The sequence below is a fragment of the Podarcis erhardii genome, assembly GCF_964252035.2.
Source record: "Podarcis erhardii genome assembly, chromosome: 6".
Taxonomy (NCBI): domain Eukaryota; kingdom Metazoa; phylum Chordata; class Lepidosauria; order Squamata; family Lacertidae; genus Podarcis; species Podarcis erhardii.
Window position 1 is genome coordinate 98,328,435 of NC_138510.1, and position 21,168 is coordinate 98,349,602.

A 21,168-nucleotide genomic window follows, 5' to 3' on the forward strand; every position below is an offset into this window, starting at 1 on the left:
CAGTGGATAAAGGTCCCCCTTTTGTGAAGGCTGTAGGGCCCTAGTTGATGTTAAACAGGAACTCCACTAATAATCTCTCGAGTTTGGGATGCACAAAAAGTACTTTTCTGGTAGCTACAAAAAAGTGACATTGAAACACTGGAAACCTAATGTTCCTCCAAACACAGGAATTTGTATTGTCAATTTATGTGCATTAGCAGCCTAGTAAGGCTGCTAGTATGTGATAAAAAGCATGGCAAAATAACACAATTAAACAACATTCCAATGCTTCATTAGACAATTTCGTTGAATTGTTATGCATTTCCCCTTTTATATTCTGCATTCATCCAACTTTCCCTTAATGAGGGAACAAAAAGTCCTGTAGCAGCTTGAAGATTAATACATCATGGTATAATCTTTTGGGGACTAGAGTTATTTTATGCTGAAAAGTGTTAGCTATAGCTGTAATGAATTTCCATTGAAAAATAACTTTCCACCTTACTTTTAGTGTTAAGGCTTTTATGCCTACTCCTTAAAAATGCAGAAGATAAAATATAACAAGAATATATTACAGATATATTCATCAAGAAGCTGACTGACTGTATAGCTCCACTACCCAGGGTACTATGCAAGCTTTTGAGTTCACACAGAACTCTTTGTTGTGTGGAAAATTCTATGTAGTGGTAGACATGTCTGTATGCTCTTCTACTGATTTCCCCCCAAAAAAACTTATTATGAAGTAGCTCCACATAAAAAAAACTGCTACAAAGGAATGCTTCCACTGAGGTCTGCATCGTCTGCCCACCCTGAGCCATACCCACCCTGAGCCATTGGCAGGGGGTTGGACTCGATGGACCTTGTGGTCTCTTCCAACTCTAGGATTCTATGATTCTATTCTATAAGTCGTGCGATATTGTACATACAAATGGCAAACTTGTGCAGAGACACCCAAAGTGCTTGTTGGGCTACAATTCCCATCAGCCCCAGCCAGGGATGATGGGAGTTACAGTTCAGCAACATCTGAATGGCACCACATTGGTTTCCCTTGATCAAGTCCAACTGTCCCCTTCTAGGAAAGGTAGCAGCGACACCTTTGCAAAGCCTCCCCATTTCCACCCTCGACTGTTTCCAAGCTGTTTATCTTGAGGTGCCTAAATTCTCTCAGGATTTGTTTCCTGTGCTCTCCAACCGAAGAGCCATTTCCCATCTGCCACGGAGGCAAGGCCAAGTTTGCCACACTCCAAAGACTGATAAGGAGGTGGGAGTCCAAGCCCAGCTCCCCACTGAGCGTACAATGCTGGTGGTTGTCACAGCCACACTGCAAAAACCTCTTGATAGTGAGTGAAGAAGCTTTTGTAGTTCTGTGGCATTTTAGTTGGACCTTACAGACATATTATCCTATGATGGCACCTGTGTTTACTTTAAGATTTGTTTTCCCAATGGATCTGTAAGGTGAAGGGGTGTGGGTACATGCCTTTGACACCCCCCCCCCCGTCCTCCCACTGTGCCCTCCTCTGCTCCAGGCATCATCTTCAAAGACAAGCCCCCCAGAGACCCTCCAGGTGGGTCCCTTGGGGAGCTTCCGGGCCAGAGGCTTCTTTCCCTGCTAGCTGTAAGTGATGAAATGCGATGCCTGCCCGCGCCCCCCCCAGACCCCCCCCCCCCAAACACAATTGGGCTGAGGAGCATTTCCACAGGCTCCCAGGAGCCACTTACACTCTTGTTTTCACAGATCCTGGAAATTCAAAAAGCAAGCAGGTTGGAGATTACCATGCCTTTGAAAGGTGGAAAGTAAAAAGGGATTGCGGAAGAAATGCAGAATAAAAGAGGTTTCTTTCAAGCTCGCCCTTCTTTAGCCACCCCTCTCCCTGCCCCCACGTTCCTCAAAGACAGGCATGAAAATTCCTTTTGCTTCCCGATTCCAAGGAGCCCCACAGATCAGGGTTGGAGAAACCTGCTTTTCGTGTCTCAGAGGAAAAGAAGAAGAAAGGGAAGCTCCTGCCTCCCTCCCCCCCCCCCCCCGCCGGGCACACAGCGCCCATTGTCTCTCCCGAAAGAGAGGCAGAGGCAGAAGCGGATGTCAGCGGCGGATGAGAAATGCAAACGAAACAAGAGCTGCTTAGCGGGCCCGTCTGGGGAGAAAAGGGAAGGGGCGGGAGAGGCCGATGCGAAAAGCCAAGGGGGCAGAGGCTTCCAGACATCCTCCCCCCCCCCCCATATCCATGCGCGGGCAGGCGAAGGACCCACCGAACCTCCCGGAGCTCCGCCAGCTCCTCCCCAGACCCGTGTGAACAGCATCGTGGCAGACCCGGCAGAAGCGCGGCTCCCCGGTCCCTCCCCGGCAGCTGGAGAGGAGAGCGGGGCAGGGCGGCCCCTCTGCGTCCCTCGCAGCCCTTGCTTTACCTTGGCGGCGGCGGCGGAGGCTGCGCGGCTGCTCAGCGGGGTCGGGGCGCTGCCATGCTCCGCTCTAGAGCAGCGGCGCCGCCGGCCGCCCCCTTTAAGCGCTGCCCGGCGCCAGCCCCGCCTCCCGGATTGGCCCGCCGCGGGATCAGCTGACGCGGAGGAGGGGCTGCCAAGCCGGAGCCCCCCCCGCCTGCGCCACGCTCCCCCCCCCTTTCCTTCTCGCGGCTGCCTTCACTTTTGGAGCAGCCCTGCAGGCAGGCAGGCCGACTCGCGAGGAAGCGGGGGAATGAGGGCGAGATGCCCGGGGGGGCGGGAGGGGGCGGCCTGAAAAAGAAAATTGGGTGGCAAGAGTGAAAGCGGGAGCCGCTTCTTGGCCCCAGTTGCTCCGGCTTCGCTCCTGCATCTTGCCGGAGTCTCGCCACTTAGCCGGGCTTGCTTGGAAGTCAAGCCCAGTCAGTTCCTGGGGGCTTCATTTTTTGTAGCAAAGGTTTGGCAGTTGCAGCCCAGTCTCCTTGTAGGAGCACTTGGTGCACCTGTGTCGTCTCGCTGCAAGGGCCGTGCAAACGAAAAATGCCCCGATTTTCAGGATGGGGGTGTTCCTTCCAAGAAGCAGGTCCTGGAAAGCGAGGACGGACGGGCAGCTGGCGGAGCAGCTTTCTCCGAAATGTTGACACCTCGGGAACTGCCTTTGCGCAACTTTCTCCGCGCTCGCTGAAACAACATAGGAACTTGCACGCTGGTACATGTCATCTTAGCGTCGCAAACAGCTCCAAGAGGCAGGGGAAGGGAGTCGGGTTGCTTTGGGGGTTTTTTCGTGTTTGCATTTTGCTGGGGTGACTGGGGGCTGCGTTGTTTTGTTTGGGTGGGTTGGTCTTTAATGAATTTTAAACAAGGCGTTTGTTTCAACCCTCTTTTTGCAGCAGTTAAGAAAATGCAACCCATCAGGTAATAAAACTTGTGATCAGAAAGAAAGAAAAAACCCCTTACAGATTCACAGTGGCAACAATCACAACTCCTAAAGCAAAAGCCAAATCAGGTGTCGGACAGAAAGCTGAGTGGTGGGCTGGTGCAGTTTCTTCTTTTCTTTCTTTCTAAAAAACCCCGCTTTAAAAGTGCCAATGAGGGGGCCTAATACGCCTTCCCAGGGAGGGAATTCCAAAGATTTGGGGCCACCACTGAGACAGTCCTGTCCTTCACCCCAACTACCTTTTGCATTATTACTGCCAAGGTCCTAGCCAAGAGATTGTCATGCCTTTAGTCCCAACTCTTACATTTTATATATTATTTAATTGCATTTATTAATCACATTCCATAAAACATCTCAAAGCAATTTCACGTCTTACATCCCCCCTTTGAAAGGCCTAATATTTTAAGTGTACACTCACTTTGTGGAGATGGAGGGGCAGAGAGAGAGAGAGAGAGCGCACTTCTCTCATGAACCTCATATGATGGTTCTGGGCAAGTGGGAATGAGGGATTAAAGACTTTGCTTGACAGCAGAAGGAGCTGTGTAGGAACCAAGAGGCAAGTAGCCCAGAAAACAGTGTGAATGCACAGAATTGAAGCTGAGCAGGTTCGATTCAGCAGTAAAACGGCATGAAAGGAAGTCCGCATGAGCTCTCAGTTAAGTGCCTTAATTCCACTAGCATGCTTTGAGTAAAACTTGATTGTATACCACCCTGTGCTGCTTTTGCACATGATAATGCTAGTGTGGGGGGGGATCAACTGGTAGTGGGTTTGGGTCAGACAAAAGACAAGCACTTCTCTGTTCAGTCTCTCATTAGCTTACACAATTCACTACAAAATGCAGCGATGGCCCCTGCCTTAGACAGCTTTGTAGAAAGGTTTGCACCAGTTCATGGAGACGGTTAGCCATCAAGGCTAGCTCAGGGCGCCCTGCATGTGCCGTGGGACTCCCAACTGCCACCAACCCCATCCAGCACAGCCAATGGTCAGGGATGATGGGACTTGGAGCCTCACAGCATCTGGAAGGCCTTGGGCTGGACAGAGCCTTTCCCCTCAAATGGCAGCTGTGGCTTGCTGTTCCCGTTACTGCCTGTTCTTTGAGGAGCTGGATCAGTTGATGGAGGAAGGCAAGTCCTAATGCAGATTCGGCTCCCATTCACCTTGAGTCACCTGGGCTCCCCCTGCCTCTTCTTCAACTCTCCAAGCCCTTCCATCAGACAGTGCATTGTCTGATGCCATGGTTTGGGATCCCATCAAGTGGTCGGTTATTTCACAGTGGAGACAAACCTCCAATTATTCAGACAAGTTCGTATCTGGTCACTTGAACCTAATTGCTCAGCTAGGGGAGAAACTGGGCTAGGGACAGAGAGAGGGGAGCACACAAATTAATTATTACGATTATCATCTTTAAAATGGCATTGCAAATTAATTAGTCTGTGGTAGAGCATGTACTTTGCCCATAAAAGTTCTCAGATTCATCTCTGTAAAAGAGGGTGCAGATCCTGAACCTTTAATAAAGGGGATTTCTGCAAGCATAGCTGGCCAACTGAAATTCCCTCTTCTAGACAACTGGCAAGGAGGAGCCCTGCCCACCCCACCCCTGTTTTTATTAGGTCTCCTTTCCCCAGGTACGCATGGGAAGGTTTCTTGCCTAAAGCCCAGGAGAGCTGCCTCCTGTCCGGTTGACCCGTGCTCTGGTAGAAAGCAGCCCCCTGTGTTTGTCAACTGCCTGTTGCAGAACACGCTCCAGATAACTCGGTGCGGAGACGGTGGACCAAGTTGATGGTGTCCCTAGTCCAACATCTGTTTCTTTGATATTCAGAGTTTCTTAGGTATGTCAGGTGTATGTCAGGTGCCTCCAGACAGGTGCTCCTCAGACTTGACTCAGTTGCAATATTAAGGCCCTGTTTGGGAGCACCCATGGAAGAGAGAATTTGGGCTGCCATGGTTTTCCTGACTCCTAGATGACAAGCTGCGCCTGCTAAAAATCCATTTTCTCCATTGCTAATGTTCTCCCAGTATTAACCAGTTTTTCTTGGTACCAATCTTCCCTTTCTCTGTGTTGCAAAGCAAGGAAATTGCAGAAGGGGTCATCTTTTGTCCCTTCCTTGCTCTCTTACCTCACCCCCTGCTCATTGCATGTCAGAACAAAGATTCTTCAAAGGTGCTTAGGTGTCTTGGAGGCTGCCCTTGTTCAGAATTCATACTCCCCCCCCCCCAAGCTATTTTCAAAGGTTGTTTACCAACTAAAGCTACAGCAGGAGGCTGGGTGACTTGAAGCCAGTGTAAGACGAGCCCCCTCTAGTGAGGGATCTTGGAGAAATCCACTTTCCTTAGCTCCAAACATGTTTACTTACTAGCAGAGGTTTAAAGACTGTCTCAAGGCAAAAAAATGTAGTATAAACACGGACAACTGGGGAACACTTGCCTGCGAGCGCTCCAGTTGCAGAACAGTCTTTACTAAAGGTGTCATGGGCTTTGAAGACACTCAAACTCAGGACGCAAGGGAGAAATGTGCTAAGAGGAAGGAATGCTTGGCAAATCCAAACCGTGATAAACTCCCGTCCAGAAACCAAGGTCCCCACTGTGGAAGGATGTGTGGATCCAGAATCGGCCTCCACAGTCATTTACGGACTCATTGTTCAATCCGTGTTTATGGAAGACAATCTTACTCAGCTACAAAGGATCGCCAAAGAGAAGAGAGACCTACTAGCATACTGTACTCTGTTCTTTGGCTTTGGCCACAGGTTGGCCAATCACACCTGAAGGGAACGGAGCCATCTTGTGCGTCACTCCTACCTGCACAAGACACCTCTCCTTTTTTAATTGTCATAATTATACAGGGCTCAATTTTAGACACAGGGTTGTGTCTAAATATCTATCTCTGCACTGGAATTTAAGAGACTTGATTGTTCTGAGTCCGTTGAAAGGTCACTGGGGCTTATATGTTGGCAGAGTAGCTAAATTGCTAAGAAGCCAATGTCATGTGCAATACTGACTTTTATTGAAATTAAAACAGTGTCTAAACACTAGTTAAAATATTCAAAAGCTTTTGCTTGCAGAACACATAGCTAAAGAAGAATACAGTATAAGTAAAGTATTTACATTCACATGCTTTAGTTCCTTTAGAAATATTGCCGGTTGATGCATTTCCCCTCAAACCAGCTTCCATCCAATTAGAGAACTTAAGGCACATTTGCTTCGCAGTTAAGCCAGGCGTGTGCATTGGAGACAGCCGCTGCCCATATGCAGATGGTAAAGGTGGAGGGGACCCCTGACCATTAGGTCCAGTCGTGGCTGACTCTGGGGTTGCGGCGCTCATCTCCCTTTACTGGCCGAGGGAGCCAGCGTACAGCTTCCGGGTCATGTGGCCAGCATGACTAAGCCGCTTCTGGCAAACCAGAGCAGCGCACGGAAACGCCATTTACCTTCCCGCCAGAGCGGTACCTATTGATCTACCTATTGATCTACCTATTGATGTGCTTTTGAACTGCTAGGTTGACAGGAGCTGGGACAGAGCAACAGGAGCTCATCCTGTTGCGGGGATTCAAACTGCTGACCTTCCGATTGGCAAGTCCTATGCTCTGTGGTTTAACTCATGGCGCCACCCGCGTTCCTATGCAGATATGCAGATGACAGCTTCCCAAATAGGAGCTCTGGCATGTGCAGGGGCAGCGAAAGTAAACACGAACAATTAATTAATTAGTATACAGGCAGATCTCAGGAGCTGCACAGCATATATATATAAGAAAAGACAACCCAATAATCTTATCACATAAGAAAAGACAACCCAATAATCCCCCCCTCCCACAACACATTTGCAAGGGCATCAGATGTCAATCAGCCAGAGGCCTGGTTTTTATCTGGCACATAAAAATGTCTAATGAAGGCACCAGGGGAGCCTCCCTGGAGGCTTGCATTCCACAAACGGAGCCACTGCAGAACAGCCCCGTTCTTGTGTTGTCCAGACCTCTCATGGGGGAGGCACACCAAGAAGGGTGACATCTTTGCCCTCCCTCTGATGTTTCCAGTAAGGTGACTTGAAACACACCTTGCTGCCTTTTAAGTTGCTAGTGTTTGCACAGCCTCAGTGTTTCAGAAGATGCATAGCTGCCACCTCTCCCTGCCAATGTTCAGAGTAAGAGTTGGAGACTGTGAGGTCCTCTGCATGGCCATCGTCCCTCCCCCTTGCCATGCTGCAAGTGGGCTGGTGGAACGGTGTGGCTAACAGTGTCTGGAGGTCCACAGGTTCTCCCACCGCTGCTCCAGAGATTGGGATGCTCAGGCTGGGAGGGGGCTACTTACAAAAGCAAAAAAAGAGAGGAAAGGCACCCCTAAAAAAAAGGCAAAAGAGGACCCAGATCTGCATATAATTTGCGCATGCTGATTTGTATGTAGAGATGCAAACTTAGAAACTGCAAGTATGATTTAAACGGGAGTACAGCAGACCTCAAAAAGGGACGCGAGTGGCGCTGTGGTCTAAACCACTGAGCCTAGGGCTTGCTGATCAGAAGTTCGGCGGTTCGAAACCCCGCGACGGGGTGAGCTCCCATTGTTCGGTCCCAGCTCCTGCCAACCTAGCAGTGTGAAAGCACGTCAAAGTGCAAGTAGATAAATATGTACCGCTCCGGCGGGAAGGTAAACGGTGTTTCCGTGCGCTGCTCTGGTTTCGGCGGAAGTGGCTTAGTCATGCTGGCCACATGACCCGGACAAACTGTCTGTGGACAAATGTCAGCTCCCTCAGCCTGTAAAGCGAGATGAGCACCACAATCCCAGAATCGTTTGCGACTGGACCTAACGGTCAAGGGTCCCTTTACCTTTACAGCAGACCTCACCCTATGGGGAAGTTGGTGACCAGGTGACCTCTGGAGTATGCCTGCTTAGTGGGCTCTCTGGGTGCTCAGCCCCCGCTGCTCGTCCTTTATCTTTGGGTCCTTCAAAGAGAGAAGCATCATCTGTGAAGAAAGGCACATGACTGCTTGCAACCTTCGCCTGCAGCAGCAGCAGCCACGGAGTGGATCAGAGCCAGAAACTCTGAGCATGAGGATGTCAGGTCCTACGTCATCTGCCAGGAGGGCCTTGGTCAACTATGCTGGGGTAGGCAGCAGATGTGGGTGGGGGTGCCACCCCCCTGCCAATCTAACTCAGCCCTGGAAGTCAGTTTATGCAGTCTGCGGGGTGGAAAGCTTTTTCTGAGCCCTGCTAAAAAAGCATATCTCTGGATACAGCAAAAAAGCATGTTTGAGAAAAGCAATGCCTTTCCCACAGCACGCTGCTCTTCCACATGGAGGGATATTTCACTCGGACGGAGCATTCAGTTGTGCAGCTGCTGCTTGCAGAATACGGCCCAGGAAGAGCTTTTGCATTGGATTCTGCAGATAATATCCTGGTCTCTCTCTCCCCCCCCCCCCGCCGTGTCTCAGGTTCATGTTCGTGATTTGAATTGGTGCAGAATGTGCTCATCTACTAGCAGATTTACAGCCTCTGGCTTCCAGGTAGCAGGACTGATGAAATTCTCACGCACAGAAGCCTACGTGCTCAATTTGCTTTTATAACGAATAAATATTGAAAGATTCACAAAAGGTCCCTGCTGCCTTTGATGAAGCTGCCAGGTCAGGGGTAGATGGTCGCTGGTTTCAAAATGTGTGTGTGTGTGTGTGTAGCGAAGGTCAGGGGGTTATCTAGGTAGCACTGGAAAGCTTTCTTCTTTTTTCTTCTGTTCCCCCCCAGAAAAGGAGCTCCATCTGGCACTGATAGGCTTGACTATGACGTGTGTCTGCAATGCATCTGGGGCAATGCAGAGGCCGTGGCCTCAGAAGGCAGATGGGGAGGAAAGAGGACTTGAGGCAGCAAGCGTCAGTCCTGCGCTCACTTACCAAGGAGCAGGTAATTTTCACACTTACCTGAGTAGGCTGCTCTCCAGGGTTTCCCAGCCCTCCCTCGGGACTGAACCTGGGACCTTCTGCATGCAAAGCAAGATCCTGGGCCACCAAGCTACAGCTCTCACATTTATTGAAACTGATTTATTGACATTTCATTGAAACTTACTTCCATGCAAGCATGCACACCTTTTGCAAGCTTCTATTTGGGGTGCAATTTCTCAGTGTGTGGGGACACACACACAAACATACACACACACACACACACACACACACACAGAGAGAGAGAGAGAGAGAGAGAGAGAGAAGAAACTCTCAGCTCCAGCTCTACATGATTTGCTATCAAGGCCATGCCTTCTTTCAATCAACACCCCCCCCCCCGGGTGTTGAGTGAGGGATTGTGCCCTGTGACGTATCTGGATCAGGTATGACTATTCCGTCACTTCAATGCAGACGGACTGCAGAATGACTTAACCTTCAGAGGAGGTGGCCTGTTATATCTCTGCGTGCACCATTGCATAGGACTTGCCTACTTCTAATCAGAGGTCATGTTCTGATCAAGGACTCCTGCAGAATCAGGAGCAGTAGGGCAGTTAAGTCTCACTTTTATATGCTCTAATAAAAAGGTGTTCTGGCTGTGAGAATGATGAACGCCCCATTTTAATTCAGTAGACAGATGAGTGTGTGGCTCAGCTATCCTGAAGCTGGGGAGAACGTCAGTCTAAAGTGATCCAGGATGAAACACATTGATGTCTCATTGAAGGACAAAAAAACCACAGGATGCCACAGAGTGACGTTTTGGAGTTTTCTCCACCCCATCGAGTCCAGGTGCATTTGAGTCCAGGTGCATACTGGTGAAAACACAGCCTGCATAGTATAATAGTGGGATATTGGCCAAGCATTACAAGGTTAATCTGCCCGCTGTGCTTCCCCACCCTCTGATTAGTCCAGAGGCCTGTGGGCAGAGGACAAGACCAGGCAAATCATAGGCAAGCAGAAGGCAGGGTCCTTACCGTGTTCTTTCTAGTATCAGTGCAGATTTAATTTTCTCCCCCGTGTTCTCCCTAGGCCAGGGCTGCCTAATCTTTAGTCCTCCAGATGCTGTTTTACTCTGAGTCCCATCAGCCCCAGCCAGCAGGGCCAATGGTAGGGGGGATGGGAACACCAGGAGGGGTGTGTGTGTGTGTGTGTGTTACTGCTACTCCAGGGTTTGTAAGCCGATTTGTGACTCGTGGGAGTGAAAAGTGGCATAGAAATATAAGAAATGAAATGAAAGGAATACTAGTCCTGTATCCCACAGGCTGGGGTTGCATGGTACATGCCTGCAAGGAGCAAGTGCTTATACTCTGTGAAAAATAATAGACTTGAAACGGATTCTTAAACTCACAGGCCATTGCAATTGCCAGCAGACTTGTATTACACTGAGCAGCAAGCTGAGATTTGGTACATGTGTTGCCCAAGACATCCTGGTTCACATGAAAATCTAGAAAGGAGAACATTTTCTCTTGGTCACTTGAACTTCATGACATGAGGCTTCGCCTGGCGCCATTCGCACAGTAGCTAGAATGACTGCATATAGCAGAGAACACAATTCCAGAGCCCGCCTGGTGTTAAGAGTGTTGAATTAGGACTGGGAGACCAGCGCTCAAATCCCCGCTCAGCCGTGAAGCTCACTGGGTGATCTTGTGCCAGCCACTGGCCCTCCTCAGGGTTGTTGTGGAGACTGAGGAAGCAAGTCACTGTTTGGCAGCAGCCACCAAGTGGCATTTTAGGGGGACCCTGCATAAAACGGCTCTTCCTTGCTTACAATATCAGGCCTTGACCGGGCCTTCAGATGACCTGGTCATCTAATGCTTAAAAGTCTCTGTGCAAAGCTGTAGGGGGCGGGGAGAGTGGTGTCTCTGGAATCAGGATTGCCGGTTCTTGGAGTGCTAGCACTGCACTTAATCCACATACGTCAGAAACTGTGTGGCAGTAATTGGGAGTTATTGCAACATCTAAGTCAGAGATGATAAGCAGCAGTAATCCAGATTTGGGAAGAAAATCCATTGTATTAACAATTCTTAGCATGCCACTGGGATTTCCTGCTGCACTTTCCACAAACTCTAGGATTAGAATGCATGGTTTCTGATCTCATTCTGCCACCTGCTGTTAGAATTCATGCGCTACATAGGAACATGGAAACCTGCCTTATGCCATTGCTCTCCACCTGCTTCCGTATCATTGACAATGATGGCTCTCCACTGGTTTTAGTCAGACTTTAAGGTGCCACAAGATTCTGTTACACTAGCAATGTGAATGATGCCTTTATCATCTCAAGCTGCAAAGTCAGTTTTACTCTATTGGCTGCCATTATGTTTGTGTACATAACTAATAATTTTATCCTATCATGGGCATAACTAACAATTTTATCCTTTCATGGACTGGGAATTAGTGGTTGTTCCTAATTATTTTCCCCAGGCTATTAAGGAAGAGAATAATAGAAAATTAGAATCTTAGAGTTGGAAGGGACCCAAGGGTCATCTAGTCCAACCCCTCACTGTGCAATGCAGGAATCTCAGTTAAAGCATCAATGATAGATGGCCATCCAATCCCCGCTTTAAAACCTCCAAGGTAGGAGAGTCTGCCACCTTTTTTTTTGGATTCTGTTCCACTGTCAAGCAACTCTTACTGTCAAAAATTCTTCCTTATATTTAGTTGTATTGGACTGATTCCTACCCTCTGGAGTAGGAGAAGACAAGCTTGCTCCATCTTCCATGTGACAGCTCTTCAGATATTTGAAAATGACTATCACTTCTCCTCTCAGTCTCCTCTTTTCAAGGCTAGACATACCCAGATCCCTCAACCATTCTTCATAAGGCTTGGTTTCCAAACCCTTGATCATCTTGGTTGCTCCCCTATGCAACCAGAGGGTGGCAACAGGGGAAGTGTGGTGCTAGAGGTATGTGGTGGGATTGCGGTGGGGCTGGTGTGAAACAATTTCCAATTAATGCCCAAATATCATAACTCCATGATCACATGTACAACATGCATGCTAGGGAAATGTGTGTTTTGGGATATGCAAAGGCCTCTTAATAATGAACTAAATGGCAGAACATTTCCTGGACTGTTCCACTTTAGGGTACAAGTGGGAATGAATATTTGTATGTTTGAATTTCCATACACACAGTCACGCATACACCCACCCACAAAGAACAGGAGTTATTCCTAGCCGACTTGCTGCTTTTTTTCTATGTGCAGAGAGGTTATTTTGGGAAGGGAGGACAGAGCAAGTTCAAACATGCAACAGGAACCTGAGGTGCTGCCATTCAGGGGAAAACTTCACCCCTCGACTCTGCTGAGTCTATGAACAGCTCCAGGACATTCTAAGGAGATCTTTGATAATTAGGAGGAAATTTGTAAAACAATATAATTTTTCATGTTATGTGCAACAAATGGGGAGAAAAATCATGATCAGCTAAGAGCTGCCTTGGTGGAATGTGGAACCTGCTGGAGCAGCAACTGTTCTAACGCATCATAACAGAACAGAGCTCAGCAAAAACTGCCTTGAAATGCTGCAACAGTGAAAGCGTCCTCAACCCAGACTCATCATGAATAGAATGAGTAAGAGTTGGTGTGTGTGTGCGCACGTATCATTTGTTCACTGTATTTTTTTATCATACCTTTCCGTCAAGAAGCTCAGGGTGGTGGCATAACTGACGTTAGCCCAGCCATCCTCACAAGAACCCTGGGATAGGTTGGGCAGATAGATGGCCATGGTGTGCCCAAAGGCTCTCAGAGAAGCCCTCATGGACGTGAAACTGGGATTTTCACAGCCAAGCCCAGGTCTCAAAACACTATGCTGTCAGTACTGGCTCTTCTACACCAATATCTCTTCATAATTTTTTCAGTGGATTAGACTCACTTCCTACCAATTCCAACAGAATAATCAAGGATCATCTCCATACCCTGGGACTATCATCTGAGGCCCTTCTTCATTTGCCTCCTCCACAAGAGCTCCAGAAGGTGGCAACAGGAGAACAGGCCTTTTCTGTGGTGACTCCCTGCTTATGGAATGCTCTCCCCAGGGAGCCTCGCCTAGCACCTTCACTAAATAGAGTATCTTTAGGTGCCGGCAATAATGTTCCTCTATAACCAGGCCTTTGGCCTTTAAAATGTATTTGTGGGAGGGAGTTACTGGTTGTTGTTGTTGTTGTTGTTGTTGTTATGATATACCATATATGATATTTAGTCACATACCGCCAAATTCATGTGTTGCAACTGGGAGGTGTTACCCACCAAACCTGCTTCCTCAAAAGACAACTTTTTTGCAGTAAGGATGAGTGCAAATAATTCGGTGGATAACTTTACTGTTTCAAACCCAAACTTCCATTTTCGACTTCCAGTCAGTGCCAGCGATTAATGGCGGACTTACCTCCGAGCTCCGGGGGAAGTCTGCTCCACGGGTTCGGGTCCCGTAGCCACGGCGAGGCGGGGACCCCCAAAAGTCACAGGCGCGAAAGCCTGTGAACGAGGAGACCCGGCGGGCACCTTTTGCGCCCCCCAAAACCGCAAAGGAGCCTTTTTAAAGGCTGCGGAGCGGTAGCGAGTGAGCGGCGCGGTGCTGAAGGTCGTCATCCAGCCTGTGGAGTGAAGCCACGTCGCCATGATCGGAGAGCGCTGATTTCTTCTTTATGAATTCGGACTTAAAAGCAACTACTCGTGAGTAGGATTAAAGGACTTAAATTGAACAAAATTTTAAGAATTTCGGCACCAGCAGGGGAAAGGTACAAAAAGGAAGTCTGCCTTTCTGCCCCATAGATAATCTTAAGCAAAGTGACGGCAAGCTGTAACTTAAGAGGGAACTTTTTCTGAAGTTGGGAACATATCGTTGGGAAGAGTACCCCCCCCCCCCGGTTTGCAGGAGTGGTGGGGGGGGTGGAAAATTGAATTTTATAAGCCTGCAGGAAGGAACGAACTTAAAATTAAAAAGGACATCCGCTGCCTGATCTCTGGAGTCGGACTGCCTTGAGGGAAATTGAAGGGTGAGCTGTCAGCATTTTGTAACTGTTTATAGCAATAACTCTGCGCAAAGATACATTGTCTTTGAGAGACTTTTATATAAAGTAGCATTGAAGAGAGAATTGAAACTGTGGCTTATTGGAAAAAAGGGGTTTTTTAAAGAGACATTGTTCTAAAAAGTGTAAAGTGAAGTTGGGGCTTTCCCCCTAGTGGAGACTTTGTTGCAACAATAAGAACTAAGCCACTTGAAGTAAGATCTAGTGGAAAATTCCTTTAAAAACAGAGGCACAGCTGTGAGACGTGACCTTGGCTTTGAATGAGAGTGTTATGGATAAAGAAAAGGGGAAACTAGAAGAAAAAAGTGTAAGTCTAAGATCCGGTAGACAATACAAGACTGATTTTTCCCACCAGCGAAGAGCATCAACAAGTGGAGGCACGGGAACAGCTGCTGTTGCCCAAACAAAAGTAAAAACAATGTCAACAGAGGACGCCCTGGCAGAGGCACTTGGCAAAATTAATGCATCTTTGGAACATTTAACGAAGCAGGGAATAGAAACAAGCAAACAAGTTGCGGAAACGAATAAACAAGTAGCTGAGGTCTCAGCAAAAATTGATTTGAATACGAAAAGTATTGATGATCTAGGAAGGAAGGTGAATTCTAATACAGAGACTATTGTAAGACTTTTGGGGATTCGGCCACAACTCGAAAGATTGCTGAGGAAGCAAAGGAAATTGCTGTTGCCACTCAAGAGAGGATACCACCAGTTATTAAGAAACTGGAGGATCATGACCGGACCTTCTCTATGCTTGAACTTCAAAGGAAGGAGAGAAATTTAAGGATCAGGTCAGTCCCGGAAAACGAGAGAGACAATCTGGTGGACTTCCTAACAAAAGAATTTCTATATTTTTGGCAACAGGATCTGCAGAAGGAAGAATTTAAGATAGTGAGTGCATTTAGGCTCGGCATAAGACAAAAGAAGAATAAACCAAGGGGCTGTTTGATATCATTAAGAACAAAAGAAGAAAGGGATAAAATTTTGAACCTGCACTACCAAAAGACTTTGGAGATTGAAAATTCTTCTGTGGAGATTTTTAAAGACATTCCGAAGCTTATCTTGGATGTAAGAACCGACTACAGAGAATTGGTCATTTTACTGAAAAAAAACAAGATATTCTTCAGGTGGGAATTTCCACAAGGCCTATCCTTTAAATATAAAGGAAGAAAGATAAGAATCAGAACATTGAGTGACAAAGACAAGTTCCTGAGAGATCACGAAGAAGATCTGGTGAAGGAGGCGGAATCTAGAGGGGAACTGACGCCGCCAGGAAAAGGAACATTGGACATTTCGAACCTATCATTTGGATTGAAACTACCAGAAGAAGACCAACTACTTGGAGCAACAGGAGTAAGTAAATAGATGCACCATGGCTCTGCAACTTCTAAGCTGGAATTGTAATGGTCTAAACATGCCCCGAAAGAGGAAAACGGTTTTTCATATATTGAAGAAAGAACAATTGGACTTGATTTGCCTACAAGAAACACATGTGATGAGGTCACATAGGAAAATATTGGTGAACAAAAGATTGGGGCAGGAATTTATCTCAGCTGATAAAGTAAAAAAAAGAGGAGTCGTGATATATGCAAAGGAAAAATTGCAACCGAAATTTATTTTTAAAGATGAACAAGGAAGAATATTGGCAATTGAAATTCAAGTCCAAGGAGAAAAATTCTTGGTCGTAGGTATTTACGCACCGAATGAGGGGAAATCTGAATTTTTTAAGAAGTTGCATGAGACCTTGTTGGACTATCTAGATTTTAATTTAATACTGATGGGAGACATGAATGGAGTGGTTTCTACAAATATGGATAAAGCACAAAGACAGACAATTACTAAAGATGGAAGTTACAGATAGGTAGCCGTGTTGGTCTGCCATAGTCAAAACAAAACAAATTCCTTCCAGTAGCACCTTAAAGACCAACTAAGTCAGTTCTTGGTATGAGCTTTCGTGTGCATGCACACTTCTTCAGATACACTTCAGATACTTCTTCAGATACACTGTGTATCTGAAGAAGTGTGCATGCACACGAAAGCTCATACCAAGAACTGACTTAGTTGGTCTTTAAGGTGCTACTGGAAGGAATTTGTTTTGTTTTAAAGATGGAAGATTACCCAAAACTTTTTTTGAAATGACTGACAACATGGATTTAATTGACATTTGGAGAACAAAGAACCCCCTAGAAAGAGAGGGAACCTTCTTCTCTGAAGCCAAGATGACATGGACTAGAATTGACCAAATCTGGATTACTAGAGGACTGGCATCAAAGATAAAGAAAGTGGAAATCTGCCCCAAAACTTGCTCCGACCACAACGCTGTAAAAATGGAAATGAAGCAAATAACAACTGGCTCCTTCAGATGGAGGATGAATGACACCCTATTTAGAGATGAAGAAGTGTATAAAAAGGCCCAAAAAGCTTTGAGAGATTATTTTGAAATAAATATGAAGACCAAGGTGGAAAAAAGAGTAATCTGGGATGCTAGTAAAGCCGTTATGCGTGGATTTTTGATACAACAAAATGCAATAAAAAAGAGAAGCCAGAATGAGAAAAAAGATAAGATTTTGGGAAAGATAAAAGAAGGGGAAAGAAAACTAAGATCAAAACCAAAATCTCAAGAGATTCTGAGAGAAATTAAATTATATCAGACACAATATATGGAACTGATGAATCAACAAATAGAATGGAAAATTAAACAAATGAGACAAAAGACATTTGAATCAGCAGATAAATGTGGAAAACTACTGGCTTGGCAAATGAAGAAAAGACAAAAATTGAATACGGTTACAAATCTAGAAGTGGAAGGAAAGAATATCCACAAGCCAAATGAGATTAGAGATTGCTTCCAGAAATATTTTAAGCAATTATATGCACAAGGGCCGCAAAATGAATTGAACATTGATTGTTTTTTGAAAACAAATGGATTACAAAAAATATCAGAAGAAAGTAACTTAGAGTTGAACTGTAAAATATCTGATCAGGAAATAGAAGGTGCCATTCAAAACATACAATTGGGCAAATCTCCGGGACCGGATGGGTTGACTTCCAGATATTATAAAGCTTTGAAGGAAGTCTGCAATGAAATTTTGGAGGGGAAAAGAGCACCAGAATCGTGGAAAGAGGCTTTCCACTTATACCAAAGACAGAGACTGAAAAGACCCAATTTAAGAACTACCGCCCTATCTCGTTATTAAATGTGGATTACAAAATCTTTGCTGACATTTTGGCTAAGAGATTGAAAAAAGTTTTGATGAAGGAGATTCACAGAGATCAAGCGGGCTTTCTCCCAAGAAGACACTTGTCAGATAATGTAAGGAATATAATTGACATTTTGGAAATGTTAGAAGTGAATATAAATACCAAAGCAGTGTTGATATGTGTGGACGCGGAGAAAGCATTTGATAATATCTCTTGGACTTTTATGAGGAAAAATCTCCAGGGGATGGGGGTAGGCCAAGGGTTTGAAAATGGTATAAGTGCAATATACTCTGAACAAAAAGCAAAGTTAATTGTAAATAATGTGGTTACGGAAGAATTTAAGATAGAAAAAGGGACACGTCAGGGGTGCCCAATCTCCCCATTACTTTTTATATCAGTCCTGGAGGTGTTGCTGAAAATGATTCGAAGAGACCAGTTGGTTAAAGGTATTCAGGTCGGAGCCAAACAGTACAAACTGAGAGCATTTGCAGATGACCTTGTTCTTACATTACAAGAGCCAGAGTCCAGTACAAAAAGGGTTTTAGAATTAATTCAAGAATTTGGTCAAGTAGCAGGATTTAAATTGAATAAGTTTAAAACTAAGGTATTGGAGAAAAATTTAACACCTACTGAAAGGGAAAGGTTTCAGAATGAGACAGGTTTAACTGTGGTTAAGAAAGTTAAATACTTGGGGATTAATATGACAGCTAAAAATGTAAATTTGTTTAAGGACAACTATGAGAAATGTTGGATAGAAGTGAAAAAGGATTTGGAAATTTGGTCAAATTTGAGGCTTTCCTTGTTGGGGCAAATTGCAGTTATAAAGATGAATGTATTGCCTAGAATGTTATTTCTATTCCAAACATTGCAAATAATTGATAAGATGGAATGTTTTAAGAAGTGGCAGAAAGATATTTCTAAATTTGTCTGGCAGGGCAAAAAGCCCAGAATAAAATTTAAGATTCTAACAGATGCAAAGGAAAGGGGGGGATTTGCCCTGCCAGACTTTAAATTATATTATGAAGCAGCAGCTTTCTGCTGGCTGAAAGAATGGCTACTTCTGGAGAATACAGATATTTTGGACTTAGAAGGTTTTAATAATGCTTTTGGGTGGCATGCATATTTGTGGTATGACAAGGTCCATAAAGCTTTTAAAAACCATGTTGTTAGGAAAGCATTATATAATGTCTGGGTCAAGTACAAAGATTTGCTGGAAAATAAAACTCCAGGGTGGTTGTCTCCATTGGAGGCAAAGGCAGTTAAAAAACTTAATATGGAATCCAAATGGCCGAAATATGGGAGATTCTGGACCAAGAAGGGGACAAATGGAAATTGCAGAGCTATGAGAAACTGAAAAATAAAGTGTGAGATTGGCTTCATTACGATCAGATAATGGAGGTTTATAAGTTAGATAGGAAAATCGGTTTTCAGGTGGAAAAATCAAAACTGGAGACAGAACTGTTAGAACCCAATGCTAAAATATTATCAAGAATGTATAACTTGCTGTTGAAATGGAATACTCAGGACGAAACGGTTAAATCAGCTATGGTCAAGTGGGCTCAAGATATAGGTCATAACATTATGTTTGCTGACTGGGAACAGTTGTGGACCACCGGTATGAAATTTACGGCATGTAATGCCTTAAGAGAGAATATTATGAAAATGATTTATAGGTGGTACATGACCCCAGTCAAGCTTGCAAAAATTTACCACTTGTCTGATAATAAATGTTGGAAATGTAAAGAAACAGAAGGTACATTCTTTCACCTTTGGTGGACGTGCCCAAGGATTAAGGCTTTCTGGGAGATGATCCATAATGAAATGAAAAAGATATTTAAGTTTACCTTTTTGAAGAAACCAGAGGCCTTTCTCCTGGGCATGGTCGGCCAATTGGTGCCAAAGAAGGACAGAACATTCTTTATGTATGCCGCAACAGCAGCAAGAATACTAATCGCAAAGTATTGGAAGACAGAAGATCTACCCACCATTGAAGAATGGCAGATGAAAGTAATAGACTACATGGGACTGGCAGAAATGACTGGCAGAATCCAAGACCAGGGAAAAGAGACGGCGGAAGAAGAATGGAAGAAATTTAAGGACTATCTGAATAAAAACTGTAAAATTATTGAATGATAGAGCGACATGGTTTTAGAAATTAAGGGGTTTTCAGTTGTATTGATTAGGTATTAAGAAAAGGAAGATTTTAAAAAAATTAATTGAGATAAGGGGAAGGATTTGCGGAATTGAATTAATTAGAGATTGGAATACAGGAACGGGAGGTATGAGGAGGTCGGGAAAGTAAGGCTTATGAACATAAGGGACTGAAATTATACTTGTTATTGTATGTGGTTTTTATGTTTTGTATGTATTTTTTCTTTTTACTTTTATTCTGTTTTTTTTCTATTTTAGATAACTTTTTGAAAATTTTAATAAATATTTTATTTTTTAAAAAACCAAAAACTTCCATTTTCACCACAATCACGCTCTTCTTCTTTGCAGAACTGATTGCCAAGAAGCACTTGACAGTTCTGATGCAAAATGAAATCTTTGCTGACTTCTTCAACACATTCCTGAATCTTCCTGTAAGTTCCCTCTAACACTCAGTATATTTGGCTATGTACATATTACATATTAGTGACTTAAAATGCAGTGAGGTTGTCCCCTGCCCCGCTACATTTCAATATGTGTTTACACGTTGCTGCACAAACCAGAGAGCGGGCAGGGATGCCTTCACCTGTTGTGCATTACCTGCTGTGTTTTCCAGTGCTTGCAACACCCCTCCCCAAGCTCCTATTCAAGGAAGAAACAAATTCTGGGTCAGCGCCTGGAACCCCTGGAGTCTCGCCTTGTTCAGAGATTGGGGTGGGGTGTAACAGTACTATCATTTTATCAAGCAGTGACTATATCCCAGTAGAAACTAGAGCTGGAGATGAAAGTAGAGACTTCATTAACCATCTTTTTCTGTATCTTTCTCTCCATCTCCCTCTCTTTCTCTCTCACTCCACAGGTGTTTGGTCAGACCCCTATTTTCATGCACAGCACTCGTCAATGGTATCTTTGGCCAGAATTACCATGCAACCTGGTAAATGTCGATATTTTCCAAAGCTGGCAGCCTTTTGCACATGGGGATGAGTGGCATTGATGGTATTGCTGATATTAGCTTGAAGTCCCAGGAATCTGGCACAGAATCAAATAGACTTCTTCAATGTGTGGTGTCCAAAATGCAACTATTGGTGTTTGGCCTGTGGTAGGGGTGATGATTGGAATCTCTCATGCTATTCCATTTTCCATCATCCTGCAATTTGCTGTTTGTGTGTCTGGACAACCTAATTTCCACCAAGGCATAATATGAGCGGAATTCAGACTCTCATGCATGCAAAAGCAGACGCACAACTGCCTTGCTGTGTCCATGCGGAATGACAAAGACGACTTGCTGAAGTGCTTGCCTCTCTCTGAAGAGCGTGAGCACAACCAGTTCATGAATAAGAGAGCTCTGTCTGGTACTGAGACATCAAAGAGGACCAGAAGGGACAAGACTTCTAGTGGATGGGCTATAAAGCTGATCACAATCCTATCCTTTTCACATAGCTATTATTCTCTGTCCCTCATCTCCCTTTTTAATCTATCTCACCCTCTAAACCAAGGATAGTCAACGAGGCACCCACCAGATGTTAGTGGACCACAACT

At 45.2% G+C, this 21,168-nt stretch overlaps 1 protein-coding gene across 6 annotated transcripts in view; it reads left to right on the forward strand.

The window, feature by feature from the left end:
* The first annotated feature begins 9,077 nt into the window (after positions 1 to 9,077).
* RGSL1 (regulator of G protein signaling like 1) overlaps positions 9,078 to 21,168 on the forward strand; it is a 44,825-nt gene continuing 32,734 nt past the window's right edge. For 4 of the 6 annotated variants that reach the window (XM_081867301.1, XM_081867302.1, XM_081867303.1 and 1 more), the window contains exons 1-3: positions 9,078 to 9,233; positions 19,981 to 20,063; positions 20,489 to 20,563. In XM_081867301.1, coding sequence (XP_081723427.1) covers positions 9,113 to 9,233; positions 19,981 to 20,063; positions 20,489 to 20,563 — 279 coding nt within the window. In that variant the 5' untranslated portion in view covers positions 9,078 to 9,112. Of the gene's footprint in view, positions 9,234 to 12,747; positions 12,840 to 19,980; positions 20,064 to 20,488; positions 20,564 to 21,168 lie in introns of those variants that run through there. The other 2 variants (XM_081867304.1, XM_081867305.1) reach the window with 2 other exon arrangements.